Below are 19,911 nucleotides of genomic sequence, written 5' to 3'. Positions count from 1 at the left end.
TACTTCAACTCGATTCTTGTTGCTATGTGCAAGCTCAGGATGACCACCTCACCCATTAGCTTGCGGGGGGATGTTAGAGGTATATCAGCATCAGATTCTGGCATGAATGTAGGCTTGATTGATGTCATTCCATCTGGTCATACACAACTAGAGAGCAACCTCACAACTAGAATGCTTGCATATAAGGAAATTTAGACCAATCCAAATGATATAAATATTATACGGTCATCCATTGCAATCACATAATTGATTCTCTTGAGAATTGAATATTTGAATACTTTCCCTTGTAATCCCTTTAATCATGGGCATACCTTAAATGCTAGTTCATATGTAACATGTATATATACTCAATGAGGATGTACTGTAATATTGTGAAGATTAATATATATCAGTTTCTTCCTTTGTTTTTGTAGTACAATAGATTTTGATTGAAAAATTGTTGGATTTGTAGCTTGAAATAGAACCAACCATAATTTGTATGTAAAAATCTCTATCGTCAATGACCACCACTCATCATTAACCATCTAATGTCGTTTGGATTAATAAAGTAGGTGAGGAGCATGCTACTCAACCATGAACCAAAGCTATATTAGGATCTTTTATATGTATATATATATGAATTATGATTGATAATCATATATTTTCGTATATATATATATATATATATATCTACGTATCTAGATTTGTTGATTACTTGCCAATTATTCCTTATTTATACGTAATTTTATGCGTAGGACATACGTTATATTGGCTTAAAAAAATTAAGCGAGCAAGACCAATTATATGAATATGATATTGTAGCACTATGATATATATCCAATTGCCCCCAACTAGGCCCATTTATTTTTGTGGATCCAACCATGTTGACAATTCTCATTTAAATTTTTGTGAAAGATTTAATGAAGAGAGTCCCAAACCCACTTGATTCATGCACGTGTAATTAAAAAATCAACCTGTCACGTAGCCACCCTGTCCTCTTCCCTTCAAGGCTTGTAAGGACTTCTTTAAGGGTCATCCGTCTTTTCGACACAAACTGCATTGTATTCTCCTCATCATGAGGCTATAAAATAATAGGGCTCTTTGTGCAAATTTCAGTTCTGAATCTCCCAATCTGTCTGACAAGAAGTCCCTTACAAAGTCCCATCAATTTTGTTGACCGAAAATCTCAATTATTTTGTAAATACTCACCCTCAAAATTTGGTTGAATTTCATTTTTTTTTTCTGCTTAATCATCTACCTGAATCTATTTTAGTTTGATCTTTGTTGGATCGAATGCCTTGGTTATGAACTTTTTATGATGCATTATTTTCTTAAATATTTATTTACAATGATTTTTGGGGAATTTTTATGGATTTGAGTTACATATTAGATATCATTTTCTATGAGATCATGTGCAAAATGGTTATATTATACTAGATTTCAGAAGCACAGATAACTAGTTAGAGGATATTTACACAATCTCTCTGTTAGAAGATAGATTATGCATAATCAAAAGAGAATTAGGAATGATGCATGCTATGAATATTTTTTAAATACTTTTTATTATCTCAAAATTTCTTACAAAAACTTGAGGTTCATAGCCTAATTTTTTAAGCACTCTTGTTCTTCAAATATCATTATGATATCCTTATCTAAAGAATTAGGCAATCGAAAGTAAAAACCCAATAATGACTTCAACTCCTTATTTTTTTTGTTTTAAGGCCCCTATCTTTATATTAGACTGCTGAACAATCCATTAGAGTAGAGAAATCTTTTCATTAAGTTTTTCAACTTCACCTATTCTAGATTGCAATTGCCGAGAAACTATGACAATGGATAATGAGTACTGAGTACCAAGAGTCACCAATTCATAAATGGTTTTGTCATCTAACTTATTAGTCAGATCTCTATCCCACTGCACCATGATACTTATGGTAGATGTCGAGAAAATTGTCGATTGAGGTGTAGAGAATCTCATATATTGATCAAAATGGTTGTTGGAAGAAGTTTGTTGAGTGATTGCTAAAAGATAAAATGTGCAAAATAAGAATGCTGAATGATTATAGATATGCAAAGAAGAAGACTAAATGCAAATTGGATAAGCTGGGGACTGCTTTTTAAAGACAAACATGAGAACAAGAAAAAACATCATATCTCTCATATCTTACTTGGTCAACATTACAAGATATATTGGACTCATTTAGTCAAAAGTTATTTTACTAGGCGAGCGAGATTAAGGCCCTATTTGGGCACTCAGATGAAACACAAGTGAAAAGAGTGTGTTTATGTATGCAAACATAAAACTAAACATATCTAATCTCATCCCAGTAGATTTCAAGTCATCGCACCTTTGTTCATTGATACATAAACATCTAGAGCTTTAAAAAATCTTTACAAAATATCATTTGTCAAAAATATCAAGTGGATTTGAAACTCTTGTTGCATTTAGTCGACAGAGCTAACCTCATAGATCTGCAACACTTACTTGGACCAGAGCAGCTCCAATTATTCAGCTCTCTATAGTTTCTACAAAATCCCCCTTCCTCTGTGCGCTACTTATTGTGATCATTTTTAATGATTCCAAAAAGGGAGAAGTTTAGAATTGACAATTAACATTATTTATGCTTTTGATATCAAGATATTTGTTAATACTTGATTTAATTTAATGTCCCTTGAATGATTAAGCTTGATGTATATATGCTTGGAGTTAAATTTATCTTATATCTATTGCTTGAAATACTAGCATACATTCTCAAAGGAGCTTAAGCATTATTATTGATATAAAAGTTTAAACAAGTATAACAGAGTCTCAAGTTGTCCACACAGTAGAGTCTTGAAGACCAAAGACATCAACAAATCAAACATGAGCAAGAAAATGAATAGGCTTACAATTGAAGTTCTAAGAGTATTTTTGTACATTTCTTTCAAAATTCGAAAAATGTTTAAGGTTCAAGATTCTTTTATATACTCATGAAAAATCAAATTGCATTTTTCACATGTGTATAATATGTTTCAAAATTTGAGATTTGAAAATTTGTAAGATGATTGATTGTCTTCTTACATATGCATAATATGTTGAAAGTTTTGAAAAGTGAATGATGTTCTTTTTAATGTATGCAAAATGTAGAGATTTTTGTTTGAAAAGTGATTGATGCTCTTTTTGACATATACAAAAATAGAAGATTTTGTTTGAAAATTTTGAAAAGTAATTGATACTCTTATCAACTTATGAAAAAGGTAGAAAAGTTTTGTTTGAAAAATTTGAAAAATGAATTATGTTCATTTTTTACATTTGAATATTTTTAGATTTGAAAATGAAGTCTCATATATTTATAAATACTCATTGGATATCTTCAAAATTACACAATAACTACAAGTCTTACAATATTCATTCATTGAAAGCTCTCAATCTCTATTTTCTAACATTGAGCCCCAATACTGGTTCAATTTGGGAGATATATAGTTTGCATTGTATTGTTATCCATTGAGTGTACTTTGATAGCCTATCCTATCAGCTCTTGTATAAACAGTAAAATGATGTGTGTAACCCTTGTGAGTGTAAATGGAGTTTTATATAGGGAATAACTAAATCATTACATGTAAGGTGATTGTAAGTGTAGAAGGTGTTTTACACAAATTATTTGAAGCAATTTTGCTCAAATGTGTAATAGGTTTTTATATCCACCTAAAAGATGTTGAATAGTGAATTTGGAAATCCTCAAGAGGTAGCTTAAGGCGAGGACGTAGGCAGTGAGGCTGAATCTTGTTAAAATATTGAGTTTGTATCTCTTTTATCTTTGCTCTTTATATTTATTGTTATTTAATATTCTATTCACATTTTATATTGTGTATTTGATATAATATTGAGAGAGAGAGAGAGAGATGACACGTGGATTTCCATTGTACCATGCAAGAGATCCAAACCAAATTACAACAATAGAAAAAAAAAATCTTTGCTCTTTATATTTATTGTTGTTTAATATTATGTTCATATTTTATATTGTGTATTTGATATAGTAGAGAGAGAGAGAGAGAGAGAGAGATTACACGTGGATTTCCATCTTACCATGCAAGAGATACAAACCAGATTACAACAACAGAAAAAAAAAAATCTTTGCTCATTATATTTACTATTTGTTTAGTATTCTGTTCATATTTTATATTGTGTATTTGATATAGTATTGAGAGAGAGAGAGAGAGAGAGATGACACGTGGATTTCCATCCTACCATGCAAGAGACGCAAACCATATTACCACAGCAGGAAAAAAAAAGAGTAAATAAAATGGCCAAAAGATTAGTGCCACTAAATCCTTAACATTGGTCTTATTAGATAGACATATTCCCCGACTCCAAATAATAAACATTAAAGGGACGTATCCCTTCATGGGGACAGCCAGACACGCAACACACATTCTCCCTAAAAAAAAAAGCAATGGATGTCATAGTAACACATCAGTTTGCTTGGTATTCAATGTTTTCATCAGATCCTATAAGAGAAGGAAATGTGAGATAAGCTTACACACATAAATAATGCACAACAAAAGCAGGCATCTTTGTTCATAAAACTCCCTTGTAGTGTTCAAGGAATTATGATTTTAATAACATGTCTCTTGCTTAGCCCCATGTGAGGTCTACAAGTCTTTCTATGCTCTAAAATATCTCCTTCCACACATGCCCAACCTTAATTTACAATTAATATTCGTACCATTTTGATAGATATATGCAGATAAAGAGACAGAACATCTGCTTCAATATCACTAAAAAGATGCATTATTTTTTGGATGAAGATGGAGTTTGCCTGGCTGGCCTAGAATAGGAAACAAGCTTGGTGGCTAATAATATTAAGAGGCTTTTACTTTAACAGAATTATAACGAAAATTAAATGCTAATTTATACTTAGTTCTCCTTAATAGGTGACTTACTCTTTTGAATAGAGCTAATAAACAAAGCTAGCTAGGCTTAGGATTTTAGTAACTTGGCTTATTACAGTTTCAAAGTTTTCAATAAATGTCCTCCATTCTAAATCCTAAGTCCTTGAATTCTCTAGAAGTTATAGAACACCCAAGTAATTCTTGGGTTGTTAAGTCCTAATCAAACAATGACCTATAAGACGGGGACCAACCAGATCAATGAACAGTGGACATACAAGTGTATGGAAAAGAAACATGCCACTAAGACTAAGCAGTAAGCACATTTTGGGACTGTCTTAAACCATATTGTTTCCCTTAACACTAACACCACATGGTCATCTTATATACCACTGAACCATCCCATGTTACAATGAATCACATGCCAACCCTTGTCCACTCACTGCCCGCTTGTCTCACCATCCCTTGGATTCTCTGTTCCATTTCATTTGTCTTCATCTCCAGAAAGGCCTCATAAACTAAAAAGGAATTTGTAGCAAGCAGACAACATAGATAGATCTCTTAGGGCTGTCATTTTGACCAAGATACTCATCTCTCTCTTCCGCTCCCCCGGCCCACTCACACACTCACATACACAAATACTATATAAAGGAGGCTTCTAAGAATTAGACATAGACATGCAGGTAAACTTAGCTCTTTCTTGACCAAATAGTCTGAAGTGTAGCATCCACGCCGCAAAGCTAATGTCCCTCTTGGTGATTGTAGCAAATTCTCCAATGGCTCTTTAAGGTAACATGTGAACTAGAAAGGCAGAGCACTTCTATTCCTTCCAACGAGAAGGAAATGATTAATGGTGAGCCAAAACTTTCAGATCCTTTACATACTTTACACTAATCAAGCACGCTTCCTAGGACTAATTTACATTTTTTCTGACAGATTGTGAAGCTAAATTGAAACATATACTATTGTTTAAGCATTTTAGATTGCGTGGAAGATTTGCAAGCAAGATTTTCAAGCCATTTATGATTTATATAGAAGAAACATTTCAAAAGATTACTTCCATAGCACCCTCAATTTAAAAAAGAAAAATACTTGGAAGTTTTAACAGAAGGCAGTTGGATCTACTCGATGAAAATGAAGAAAGAAGATGTTGATCGAGGACTAGGAGTCAGTCACAAGGTGGATTCTGCATCTCATGTAGGAAACAAAGTTCTACCAATTATAAGTGAGACCACATTGTCAACCTCCACTAACACAAATGACCAATGTTGCTCGGCGAAAAAGAAAGACAGGCTTAAAGGGGACAAAGCCAACACCATGTCAAGAATAAAGGAGCTGTTGAGATGGACTGCTATTCCAAAATCAGATAAGGGAGGAAAATTCATTGTTCAAAAGGTCAGTTAGCTAACCTCATGATTCAAGACAAGCCATTTTCTTTGCTCACTTTTTAGATTTGGTCTCACTTTGTCACATCCAAAAATTAATTCCTTGGAGAAATTTAGGAAATTTCTTTAATCATGAATCAATAGAATGACTTTTACAAGCATATGGACTTTAAAAAGGTCAAGGTATTTTCATTTGAAAACTGAATAATGTGAAAATCACATCATTTGTATAAAATCTCTGAACTTGTACACCGTTTTATGGGTTAAAAAAAAAAAAATCTTGGCTCCTAGAATGGATGGTCACAAGCCTAGACTAAAAGCTAAACAATGTCAACATCTTTCAGGTTCTTCACTTCCAAAATCGTGGAACCCCAAAAGCAGTGAACTAACCATGTATATATCTTTGTTTATTCCCATTGGCAGTCGTGGTGCTAGAGCTTTGAAGAAAGAGAGATAGATGAACTTCCAAGGTTAAATCCAATCAAAACTGCTTAGGCATTGTATTACACCTATTGATAGGTTGTTCTTCATTCATTCTAATTTCTCCTAAATTTCATAGGAATTTATTCTACATCAATGTAAGGCTCTGATGTGTACCTGCGCCGTAATGAAGATGGCCTACAGGGTGAGCTGCCTATTGTGATTAGAGACTGTCTGCCATCCATCTTACTAATGATTAGACATGGATAATCTTTAACTAATTTTTTTTTAACAAAAGACGAGGTTTATCCCTCTTATTATAAAAATTCTCGCTAAGGCGGAGGAACAACCATGAGTACAATGTGGTCAAAAAAATAAATGTTACATCAAGTTCGAATATAAGGAATCCCCAATTTATCCAAGCAAACTAAACCCCGTAGTTTTCCTTGCACATAACCTTCTCCCATAAAATCTATAATCATTCCATTTGTCCCTTATTTAGCCAGAAAATCCGCAACCATATTAGCTTCTCTAAAAATATGTCGAAACTGAACCTTAAGCAAACAAACAAGCATATTTACTTCCTCCCAGAAATCCCATAAAAACCAATATTTACTAATACCATAATTCAGTTATCCAACCACTATACTAGAATTGAACTCCACCAAAAAATCCCTTAATCCAAGCAAACAACACAACCGTAACCCATCAAGTAAAGCACGACACTCCGCAATTGTGTTCGTCGCTTGGCCATAAAAATGAGCAAATCCTGCCAAGACTCTTCCCTGTGAATCTCGAATAACACCTCCACCACCCAACATCCCCGGATTGTCACAAGACCCACCATCTACATTCAGCTTTAACCTTCCCACATACGGCGCCTTCCACTTTATCATGCTCGGCACTTTTGCAAGAATTGGTACAATGGGGCAATTTAATTCCTGCATCACTCATTAGTCTTTTAACTTCCATTTTTCTGAAGTGCCACCACCTACTAGTAATCTCTATCAACGTAACTTTCACAACCCGAATAATACTCCTCCAATTATAGTGTATATTTTCCATCTAAGATGTACGTCGAAATCTCCAAAGATCCCAAGAAATAATAATTGGAATGACCCCTCGAATCCAACCAACCTGAGAGGAACTAGTTGCACAACCCCACCATAAATTCATCCCTCCTTCCTAGTTTCGAATTCTTGGCACTTGCACCCCACAACTAGCAGCAAAATAACGCCAGGTTCTAGTCACACCCTCACTTTCCCAAAGAACATGATTTAATGTCTCAACTTGGGGTTCAACACAACAGCAACATTTTGAAACAAACAGAATTCCAAGCTATTGGATCACTGCATCCACAGGCAATGCTTTCCTTCTAGCCCTCCAACACATGAAAGACATCTTTGTCGACACGTAATCTTGCCACTACCACCTCCTCCATGGACAAATAATCCCCTGTTTTTTAATTAAATTTCAGCCTGACTTCGTTGTGAATTTCCCATTTGCGGAATGCACCCAAACACACATATCTTCCCCTTCCCTTAATCTAACGCATGCCTGCAATATCTTTTCCACCACAGATTCTTCAACAAAAGATCTCAATAACACCAACTTCCGCCCGTTTTCATCCAGCACATTACGCAACTTCAATTTCTCATCCCCAACCACCAAATGCTCCTCTGCCAGTGGCCAATCTCCCAACCAGTTGTCATACCAAAAATTTAGATTCCCATTCCGGATCTTCCATCTCGAATTACATAACATAGTTGGCATTAACCGCATGACTCCTTTCCAAAACCGAGTTCCTTTCCCCAAGGGCATAATCGATGAAATGTGTGAATTCCCCACATATTTGGCAGAGAAAAAAATTTGACCACAATGAACCTCCCATAATTAATTTCCAGGCGAACTTCATAAGCAAATAATTTTGAACCTCGACAAGATCCCTTATTCCAAGTCCACCTTCCTCCACCAGGAAACAAATATTCCTCCAAGAGATCCACTTTCTCTTTTTATTTTCCATAGAAGAATCCCATGAAAAAGTTTGATAAAATTCTTTTAATCGTTGACATAACCCCCGTTGGCAAATTCAACACTGAAAACATATGAATGGGCATAATGTTCAAAACATGCATGATTGGAATAATTTTACCTCCAAAAGAAAGCAATTTGCTTTTCCAACCCAGTAATTGTTTTTGAATTTTTTCCAACAACGGATCAAACATCTGTAATCTCATTTGCCCCACATGCAATGGAATCTCCAAGTATGTACATGAACAAGCGTCTGCCTCAAAGCCAGAAAATTGTTTTAAAACCTGTTTTCGTTTAATCGAGATATGCTTAGAGAAAAACAAGATTTATAAGGGCTAACCAACTGACCATACGTATTTTCATATTTGTGCAGCACATCCATCAACTTCTGAAAAGATGCCTTGCCACCATTAACAAAAATCAAGAGATTATACGCATACAACAAGTGACTAATCATGATTCCTCACTAGAATTAAATGGCTTGATTCTTCCCAACTGAAACTCCTTATGCAGCATTTGCGACAGTACTTCCTCTAATAAAATAAACAAATAAGGTGATTAAGGATCACCTTGCAGAAGTCCCCGAGAAGACTTAAAAAAAAACCCTGGCACAACCATTCAACATCACCGAATAGAATGGAGAAGAAATACAATTAAAAATCAAATTTCTCCATTTTTTTGAAAAACCTAATCTTCTCACAACCTCTAATAAAAATCGTCAATTCACTAGATCATAAGCTTTGGTCATATCAATTTTCAGCATAACATTTCATCCCCCTACCTTCCGATTAATTCCCTAAACCAACTCATGTGCAAGAGCCATATTATCAAAAATACTTTTGCCTCCAATGAATGCGAATTGTTCAAGAGAAATAAACCAATGGAGAAGAGGCGCCAATTGAAATACCATAACCTTTGCTATGATTTTATAGACCATCGAACATAAACTAATTACCCAAAATTGCCCAAACCCCACAGGTTCATCTACCTTTGGGATGGGCACTAAATTTGTCACCCCAAAAAGAGTCGTAAAAGGCTTCCTCTCAAAAAGTTCTTGAGCCATCTCCAAAATATCCTACTTAACAATATCCCAGGCAAGTATAAAGAAACTTGCAGAGAAGCCATTTGGCCTCGAGCTACCATCCGCCGAAATGAACCAAAGAGCTGCTTTAACCTCCTCCATCAATGGTGCTGCACATAAGTCCTCGTTCTCTTGTATAGAAACCGACATAATTTGTAAAGAAAACGAAGCCTTGTCAAACTGCATGTTGGTCACTGATATGAACCCGCAAGAATGAAATCCCTTGAACCTACAATCAATTTGAAAACTCTCCAAGAAAGTCAAAATCAAGTCAATTGATGGAGAATCTAGACCCGATGAGAACTCGTTTCAAGAACCTAGATTATATAAAAATTTAGACCCATTGAAGAACCCGTCTCAAGAACCCAGATTACAAAGGAGGAACGTCACAAATGTTGTGATTTACCTTTGATAAGTTCAATTAAGAACAAGAGGAGTAAAACTTAACTCACAATGAATAAATTCATCAAATTTCATAAAACTTTTTAACATGAGGCAATAAAGAACATTTAAATTAAAACCGGTCTAGGTTCTCCATCAATTGACTTGATTTTGGCTTTCTTAGAGAGTTTTCAAATTGATTGTGGGTTCAAGGGATTCCATTCCTGTGGGTTCATATCAATCACCATTAATAGCTCTTGAAAAAGTCCACAACACCTTGATGAACCTCCTCCGCAGACTGTAATATTTGTCCATTTTTTCAACCTCATGCGATCCACTAGCTTTTTTTTTCTTTACTCTCATCATCGCATGAAAAAATGTTGTGTTAGAATCGCCCTCCGTAAGCCATTTCACTCTAGGTTTTTGGCAACTCAAAATTTCCTCAAGATGCAACCACTGCAAATGCATTTGTTTATACTGCAATAATTCATTTTTATTGTACTGACTATACTCCACACTAACCGATTGCTCCAACCCACAAATTCGATCTTCAACTTTTCGAATTTCCACATCAACTCTCCCGAAGACTTCTAAATTCCACTTTCTCAAAACTTCTTTCAACAATTTCAATTTTTTACTCATGCGCACCATTGGACAACCTTCCACTCTCCCACTCCATACCTCTTTCACCAACGCCAAAAAATTATCATGAGAGCCCCACATGCGTTGAAAACGAAAAGGCCTAGCCACAAACCTCCTTTCACGAACTACAGAAACCATCGTTGGAGAGTGATCCGAAGATGTTCTCAGCAAATATACCACCCAAATATAACCAAATAAATTTAAAAATTCTATATTCACCAACACACGATCCAACCTTGCCCAAATCCATCTCCCCCTAACCTACCATTACACCATGACAAACGCTGCCCCTCATAAGGCATACCTTTTTTGTTTTGGTTGGAAAACATGGCTTATGAGAGAAGATTTTTCTTCTTTCAATTTTCAATCGCACGACTCCTCCCTATTCTTGACTGAAACATGCATGGGTAAAAAGAAAGAAATGCTCCGAATGAAGCGAACAGGCCGGGAGACCCAAGACAAGTGTCATGCAAGCATGCATGGGCCATGACATAAGCCCAAGGCGTCCAGAAGCTTTCACCAATGACATGTGCTTCTCAGTTCTCACGCTACCCCTAGCATATACTTCACAACCCAGTCGGCTATCGCACTTATTGCAATCCACTCCGCAATAGATTAGATCTCCTGCAAGCATGGGTGCAGGAAACCCCCGAACAGGCGATCACTCGTCTAAGTTCAGGAGTTGCGAGTTTCACAGACTCTTGTCCTACACTCGAGTAGGGGATTATAAAGGATCTATATTCAACTAATTAGGTTACCTTTGTGTCATGTAGGCAATTACGTATCCTAGTACGTACGCATGTTTGATATCCATATCACAAAGTAGAAGAACATGCCCCCAATGAATGGCTAACCAACTTGCCTCAAGTGAACGCTTCCCTCCAAAACTTTATTATGAGTTATGGTATATTTGTTATGTGGACTAATTAATGAGCAGGCTTTCTGTTTTGGACTGGAGTTCAGAATTGAAAGAATGTTTTGCATTCTGATTTCGTCTGCACATATCTTAAACAGGCTTTCCCTCTTTCGATTATAAGCATTATTCTACCATATTGTTAGGAGGTCGGCAAAAAACATATAAAATGAGGCTCAACAGCTGTGAGCTTGAGAGATTGATATAGGCAACATGCTGAAAATCGATGGAGAGTGGTTGAATGTTGTTGGCATGGCTAGTTAAACCACCTTGAAAGCACCGGGACCAATCAAAAGAAGAAGAATTACGAGGATACGTTGACTAGTTCAATATATAGCATTCTGCAATGGCCGAGAAAACCGATGCAAGTAGGGACCTGCGAATGCGACGCAGGGGTCAGCCAAACCTATCCACGCATTATATATTCTATTCATGCATATATATGCACCGACTCCTCCTCCCCTCCTCTTCAAACTCTATTCGCCTCCCGAAAATGACTGAATTTAGCATTCTGGGCTTCGACCTCACTGAGCATATCCTCTCCTTCCTCCCAATCCCGACCCTCCTCAGAGCAGCCTCCGTCTGCAAGCTCTGGCATTCCATCATCTCCTCCCCTACCTTCTCCTCTCCCTCCGCACGTCCCCATGCCTTAAGCCAGCCATGGTTCTTCCTCTACGGCCTCCACAACACCTCCTCTAAGAACCACCAGTCCTTCGCCTTCGACCCTCTTTCCAACCTCTGGTTCCGCCTCCCTTCCTCTTCCTCCTTCCCTTTCCTTTCTCCCACCTCCTCCTCCTTAATCGGCTCCCAAGGCTTTCTCTTCACCACTGCCCCCTTCTCCTTCTCCCCCATCCTCCACCGCTTCTCCTACAATATCTTCACCACCTCCCCTCTCAACTACTCCCGCGACAACCCCCTCCTCGGCGTCTTCCACGCCAATTCCGACAAACCCACATTCATTGTTGTCGGGGGTGTCAAGTTCATCGGCAACCTCGTTGATATCGAGGACCGTTTGGCCGTTGAGATATACGATCCCCATCTGGATTCCTGGGAGATTTGTCCCCCTTTGCCCGCCAATTTCAGCTCGGGTAACTCCTCATCCTTGTCCTCGGCCTTGTTCGGAGGCAAGTTCTACGTGCTTGGTATCTATTCTTGTTTCGTTTCGTCCTTCGATTTGGAAAATCATATCTGGAGCGACGTCCAGACGCTACGTCCTCCTGGGGTTAACTTCTCCTTCTTGCTCTCGTGCCGGGACCGGCTTGTTCTAGCCGGAATATGTAATTCTCCACTTGGGTCGTCGTTTAATCTGTGGAGGATTGACGAGAACACCATGGAGTTTAGCGAGATTGCAATCATGCCTCAGGATTTGCTTTACAGCTTGTTTGATAGTGATGAGGACGATAAATTTGCGAGCTTGAAATGCGTTGGGTTGGGTGATCTTGTCTATGTTTTTAACGAAGAGTACCATAAGAGATACCCAGCTTGTGTTTGTGAGATTAGTAGTGAGTCTGGCAAGTGTAAGTGGAGGAGAGTGCCTCCATTGCCTTCACCTGTTAATAAGTTTCACAAGGTCATTAGCTTCTGTTCCACCGTCTCGCTGCATAATATGCTTCGGGTTGGAGAGGAATTAAGTGATCGGTGAGGTGCATGCATGCTATGCCTGAGTACTGATCAATTCCTCATTTTACTTGGTTAGTATGAATGCATCCTTAAATTCCTTCTTGGCTTCTTTTTGATCTCATGCTTACAGGATCGTATTGGCTCCTGTGTTACAATTGATATCCATCATTACTACTTTCAACATTTTATATGCATTGAAGTTCTATCACTGTTGGATTTTGAGTTCTTTCTAACTTATAGTTTGTCACCTTTTCTCACTTCAATGCAGATAATGGATTTGCAAGATTCAAATACTTCAATGAGGGATAGATGATGTCTTGGTCAAAACAAATATGTAATGAAGCTGGAGCTGCTGGGTCATTTTATCCGCCTACCACCTGCATTTTGTTCTCATTCATTCAGCATTCCTAATAGATACTCATCGTTTACAGAGAAGGAAATCGGACCGAAGCAGGTGTTCGGACTGGTGCTTTTGTTTAATTCTATTGGCCTCTGTATAACTATAGTTACCACTGCAATTGTAATGTAATTACTCTCTCAAAAAATGCAATTAGTCTCTAAAAATTATACTGTAAGTATTTACGTATTTGATTTGATTTGATTGGTTGATTTTAAAATTTGAATATTAAAGAAGATCTTTTTTCCAATCTTTTGAATCTTCCACCGTTGGTGTACTTCACGTCCATTAGAAAAGCGCGTTGGCCAGGCCAAAGTTACTGTTACCCAAACGGGACGTAGGGAGTGAAATGAAAAAGCCTAACCAACTAAAAACAAGTGACCCTCAACTTTACTACAACAAACCTATCTCTGTCGCTGTGATTTTGATTTGATAAATTTAAAAAGCAAAACCCCCAAGCTTTTACTCTCCCTCTCTCTGCTCTAGGGTTTTAGGGCTTTTAAGTTTTAAGGGTTTCTCTTCCTGAAATCTGCAAGTCCAGAAATCTGTCATGGATAGGTATCAGAGGGTCCAAAAGCCCAAGCTCGAGTCGCCGATAAACGAGAATGAGATCCGAATCACCACCCAAGGTGCCATCAGGAACTACATCAGCTATGCCACCACTCTTCTCCAGGTAGGTACCATTTTTCACTTTTTGTTTTCTGGGATTGGATTTTTGCTGATTTTCGGAGGTTTTTTGTTTCTTTGTAGGATTTTGTTGTACTATTCGTTTAATTTCTGAGAGTTGTGGTTTTATGTGGCTACCCTCTATACATTGGCTGTTGCGGTTGCTGATAATGTATGAGATTGTGTTTCTTTCTGTTAGATAGACTATCAGATTCCTTTTTATTGTATTGTGGGAATGGGGATTCCTGGAATGGTGTGATATTTGTTTCCGTACTTGATGGTTTTTTACTGAGATTTTAATGGTTTGGTGAGAGATATGGTACGGTGGCCTATTTAGTTTCTGTGTATTTATATATTTGACTGGCTCTATTTGGTTTCTGCGGTTGATAATACATATCAAATTGTGGAATGTTTGTTTTTTGCGTGAGTCTGATTTAAATGATTTTAGTACATACCAGATTACTTTGTAGCCTCGACTGTCATTAAATGGTTTGTGCAAGTTAGGTGACACTAACATACATCTTTTGTTGATATTTAACATCGCTTGACTATATATTTGGATCTTTGTTCTTTTGGATTGATTATATTGTTGTCTGTTCTATCATTGAGGGTGATATTTCTGTTTAGTTAGACGAGAATCACTGGTGTTGTATATGATTTAAAGTGGCTCAATCTGTACTTTGGATTTCTACCTTTAAATGCAATGCCAACCTTACTAGAGCCATCCTGTTTTCCTGAGATAATCATGCGCTCTTGATGAGTTCCTCTCTCTGAATTGGAATGGAGGAATGACTTAATAAAGAGCCTTTCTCTTTTTACAGCAGAGTTTTTATCCAGTGCCATCACTGAAAAACTTTCCAACTGCTAGTAACAGAAGTCCAATCTTATCATTTATTGAGCAACCTGTCATACAAATGTTACTTCTGATATATATATATATTTAACTCAACCATGTGGGCAAGAACAACAATGTGGATTTCAACCCTGGCAGAATGACTAATATTGGTTTTGAGGAGTAAAGAGTCAACAGTGCGTTTCAATTTGAAGGAAACCAAGTGCATATACTCATTATTGGCTTGCTCTAGTGGTAGTTGTGATTTGCTATTGATTTTATGTATGATGGTCTGTAATTTTTTAATGAGACCTGTCACGATGGTGATATTTTGGTGTATTTTACCCACAAAAACCATGGTTTTGTCCTGGCTTTTGAAAACTGCAAGATTGAGAAACAGAGATGATACACACTGCAAAAGAGTTGGTTTCAGTTTATACAGACAGGATGCGATCAATCAATTATTTGTTGAAGCTTTTGTCTTCTGTTCCTTCTAAGGTCATTATATTTTTTAGTAATAAAAAAAAAGTTCATTATATTTCGGCAACTTGAAAGTAACACTTTCTAAGCCTTATCTATGTGAAGGTTTCTTAGTGCGTTATTCTTCTCTTAAAAATCTTGTGTATTTATTAAATTTGTGAGATTTTGTAACTAGGAAAAACGTGTTAGAGAGATTGTTTTGAAAGCAATGGGACAGGCAATCAGCAAGACAGTAGCCATTGCAGAGATTTTAAAGGTTGGTGTAATTAGCAAGATCTCTCTCTCTCTCTCTCTCTCTCTCTCTCTCTCACTAATTAGCTATTCATGTCCTGAAACAGAAGAGAATCCCCAGGTTGCATCAAGAAATTGCCATTAGCTCAGAAAGCATAACTGACATATGGGAACCCATTGAAGAGGGTCTTGTACCGTAAGTTTTTAAGTCGTCTTATTTTATATTCACTGTTCTTGAATTTGCATGCTTATGATTAATAATTCTTTTTTTTTTTTTTTTTTTTTGGGGGGGGGGGTGGGGGTTAGTAGTTTCTATCTTAATACTCTATAACTGAGCATTAATACTCTATGTTTTGGTAAGCTGAAATTGTGTACTTAAGGTTTCCACACTCTCGATAAACTTCTTTTATTACCTATAGAAAATGACTGAGCATTAATAACTGATGCAGTGTGGAGATGACTCGCCATGTCTCAATGATTGCAATCACCTTATCTCCTAGAGAGCTAAACAAAAATTCCCCCGGGTAAGTTTATATAAATCTTTGGGTCTCTGCTCAATGTATTTTTTCATGGACCAACCATTAGTATTTTATCCTATACTTCCTGATGTGATTTTTCAGAAGCCCATGCTGCCTCAAAGGCATATTATGTATAATATTTCTCATCTTGTTTTTCAACTTGGCTTTTATCAAGTGTCATGAGGATGTCTTAAATTTTGTCCACAGGTACCAAGCTCCACATTATGCTGAACAAACGAAGCCACAATCTACTTATCAGCAGCAACAGCCAGCTAAACAAGCACGTGCCACATACAATGCTGTTAATGAAGGTGATGCCAGCATCAAGTGAATATTTTGCATTACTTCTTGAGATAACCTTTTCTTTTTCTTTTTAATTTTTTCTCCCTTGTGGGTGAGGACTTCTTTTGTTTTAATTTCTCTCCTGATGTAAAACATAACGTGTTTCTTGCTCTTGATTTCTAGATTCATATGGCCGAGGACAGGGTCGTGGGAGAGGGAGAGGACGGAGTTGGGGCAGGGGTGGATACGGAAACTATCAAGGTGGATACGGAAACCATCAAGGTGGATACGGAAACCATCAAGGTGGATATGGATACCATCAAGGTGGATATGGAAATTATCAAGGTATACATTTAGAATATTGGACTATTTTATGGAAGTGGATGGATTATATATTGTTTTTTTTTTTTTTTTTTATTGGAAGTGTGACCTTTTTTCACCTGTGCTCTTATTAATAGATAATGGTGGATATTCAAACCGTGGCCGAGGTGGTGGGCGAGGCAGAGGTTGGGGTTATCACAGTACGTATCTTTATTTAAATGCGCAAGCATAACTTGTTAGTGCACCTTGTATATCGATCGATTTGTGCAGTTATGAACTTATTGGTGAGATTAATTTCTGCCAAGTATATATCCATGGATGTGCCACTTTTTGATTTTGTTGCAGGTCTTTTTTTTTTTTTGTGATATCAGATCATGATAGTTTACATGCTTGTACAAATTAAAATGATGGCTAATCATTTCGTGCACCTTGATTTTCCTATAGGTACTGGGTATGAAAAAGGTAGAGGTGGAGGGGGCAGAGGATATGGTGGGCGTGGCCGGGGACTGATGGGTGGCCGTGGACGGGGTGGCGGGAACCAGGCATAAAAAGAACTGTTCTCCTTGCTTTACCTGAATGCTTGCCTTGGCCTATGGGTTCAATCTATAATGGTTACAGTTCTAATAGCATGCAATGTGGCTCACAGTGTCCAGCATTATTGTGCAGTGTCTGTGTTTTCACTATATGGATATGGGCAAGGTTGTTCTGTTCATATTTTGCGTACAGCGGAAGATCAATATGGTTGGTTTATGATTGCCATAATTCATGTGGTTGCCAATACCCGTTTGTATTTATTCCATGTCTTTATTTCTTTTCTTCTCCATTGGTCTCCTTGTACTCCGTGCCATGAAGTCCGCTAAAGCCCAATAAAACTAGGCCTCTTGTGTCTACTTTATTAAGTGATGAACAAAGAGGAGTACCTTTGGACATGATGTGGTGTACACCATATAAAATTATTGAGTTTTACTATTCATTATCTCTGCATTTCATACATCATATTTTTTCTTAAAATATTTTTTGATTTTACTCTTTTTAAACTAATTAAATTCTTGTACTCATCATCCATATTTCATTTATTTATTTTTTTCTTAAAATAATCATAAAAACCATCAATTTAATAAGATAATAATCATAAAAAGTAAAAACCATCAAAAAGATAGGTTGTGATATTTAGAGCTATCTCAAAATTCCAACGAGAATTACGTTGATGGCAAATAATTCTCTGAGATGCCTTTATTCACTTAGTAAGATAATATTTATACTTACATCTAGGGGAAAAGTTTCGATCCGGATTGAAAAAACTGAATGGTTTGGTCCGGACCAAAACTATGAGTGGTCGATTTCGGTCTCACAAATGGTGGATCGAATGGGTTTTGGTCCGATCTCGGGGTCTATGATTTTTGGATCGAACTGGATCGGACCGAATTAGTATATATATTTTTAAAATATTTTTTTATATATTATATTTTTTTATATAGTAGTTGCATAAGTTAATTATGTAATTTACATCTAATCTATTATCATTAACCATATTAAATGTTAAATAATATCTGGTATCAATTAATAATGTATCATAAATCGTATGATAATATATGAAGATACATAATACATTCATACATATTCTACTATTTACACTTCATAAAAGTAATTAAGTAATTTTAAATACTTAAGTTGCAAGCAAGTATTAATAATCTATGTACAATGAAATCATTTGATATTTATTAACTATATATAAAATGTGAGAGTTTTTGTTTTTAATATAGGACATTATTAATAATTATGTATATTAAAGTCTAGGTTAGTAAGTAGTAGCTATTAACATCATAAATATAATTATAGTTAAATATTTTCTTTAATGAGTTAATTACATAATTCACATTAATAATTCACTTAGCTTTAATTTTAGTAATTTAAATATTTTTTTATTAATTTATTTGCAAAGAAAATGAAATAAAATAACTGGACTGGACCGATATCTAACGATCCGGTCCAGTCCACTAGGGGTGATCGGGCCGATCCGGTCCAAGAAAATGATGCATCATCCCCTAAACTAGACCAGACTGATTTACACCCCCACTTACATCTCAACTTTGTAAGTAAACGAGAACACAATTTCTACTTGAACTAAAACTCACAAATGACTACCACTTCAACAACTAGACACCAACTAGATAGGGACTGTTAATGTCATGTTTCGCACACTTTTAGATCAGACTCTGACAACTCAGATTTTTCAAAATGAGCCTGCAAAATATATGAGGAAAGACAACTAAGAGAGGGCGGCCTTAAGGTCGAAGAGTCTCCGATGCAAAAGTTAGTAAATTTTATTGGAAGTTTGTAAATAAGTGAAAAAGATTAGGAATCAGAGAGAGAGTTTTCTGGTACTTTGGACTTGTTATTTATACTATAAGTCTAGGGGACAGATATTGTCTGCCCCATGAAGTTCGCGTCCTTCGTACTGTTCCGTCCTTTAATACAATATGGCTCTGCAACAACGTCATTAATGTGGTGTGTAACTCGAGTAATGATGCTATTAATGCGGCTTGATTTTTCGATTTCCTTCTCCCAGATAGTATCCTTGGTGGTCCGTCGATATCCTTTTTGTCAAAAGATCAAGGGTTCCCTGCATATTATGCCCACTACGCGACGAGCACTCGAGAGCTAGATATAGGGGTGTAATCGGTCCGGTTTTGGACAAAATCTAGGACCGAACCGGTATGTACCGGTTTTGTATTTTTCAAAACCGATTACGCACCGGTTACCCTCCTAAACCGGTATTTCCGGTTTTACCGGTTTCCGATCCGGTCCGGTCCGGTTTTCCGATTTTTTTAAAATGTAAGTTTCACAATTTGTCATTATAAAT

At 36.6% G+C, this 19,911-nt stretch overlaps 2 protein-coding genes across 2 annotated transcripts; both read left to right on the top strand.

Moving 5' to 3' along the window:
* The first annotated feature begins 12,178 nt into the window (after positions 1 to 12,178).
* Positions 12,179 to 14,051, top strand: LOC109006044 (F-box/kelch-repeat protein At3g24760-like). The gene is made up of 2 exons (XM_035689954.1): positions 12,179 to 13,392; positions 13,590 to 14,051. The coding sequence occupies exon 1, from the start codon at positions 12,195 to 12,197 to the stop codon at positions 13,341 to 13,343; it is 1,149 nt and encodes a 382-aa protein (XP_035545847.1). The 5' UTR covers positions 12,179 to 12,194; the 3' UTR covers positions 13,344 to 13,392; positions 13,590 to 14,051.
* A 67-nt stretch (positions 14,052 to 14,118) lies between these two features.
* On the top strand, positions 14,119 to 18,017 carry LOC109006045 (ribonuclease P protein subunit p25-like). Its single transcript, XM_018985192.2, has 8 exons — positions 14,119 to 14,391; positions 15,872 to 15,952; positions 16,035 to 16,123; positions 16,377 to 16,451; positions 16,653 to 16,756; positions 16,911 to 17,072; positions 17,186 to 17,248; positions 17,493 to 18,017. Exons 1-8 carry the CDS (start codon positions 14,269 to 14,271, stop codon positions 17,594 to 17,596), a joined length of 801 nt encoding a protein of 266 aa, XP_018840737.1. The 5' UTR covers positions 14,119 to 14,268; the 3' UTR covers positions 17,597 to 18,017.
* Positions 18,018 to 19,911: the final 1,894 nt, after the last annotated feature.

The sequence above is a fragment of the Juglans regia genome, chromosome 1, assembly GCF_001411555.2.
Source record: "Juglans regia cultivar Chandler chromosome 1, Walnut 2.0, whole genome shotgun sequence".
NCBI classification, from domain to species: domain Eukaryota; kingdom Viridiplantae; phylum Streptophyta; class Magnoliopsida; order Fagales; family Juglandaceae; genus Juglans; species Juglans regia.
Note: the sequence above shows the minus strand (reverse complement) of the source record. Positions and strands in the feature narration are given on the sequence as shown.

Bases quoted from the DNA above. Each gene is read 5' to 3' on its own strand.
- LOC109006044 (XM_035689954.1), top strand. From the start codon at position 12,195: ATGACTGAATTTAGCATTCTGGGCTTCGACCTCACTGAGCATATCCTC.
- LOC109006045 (XM_018985192.2), top strand. From the start codon at position 14,269: ATGGATAGGTATCAGAGGGTCCAAAAGCCCAAGCTCGAGTCGCCGATA. The intron at 14,392-15,871 runs GTAGGTACCATT...TTTTGTAACTAG, and splicing joins ATGCCACCACTCTTCTCCAG to GAAAAACGTGTTAGAGAGAT. The intron at 17,073-17,185 runs GTATACATTTAG...TCTTATTAATAG, and splicing joins TGGATATGGAAATTATCAAG to ATAATGGTGGATATTCAAAC.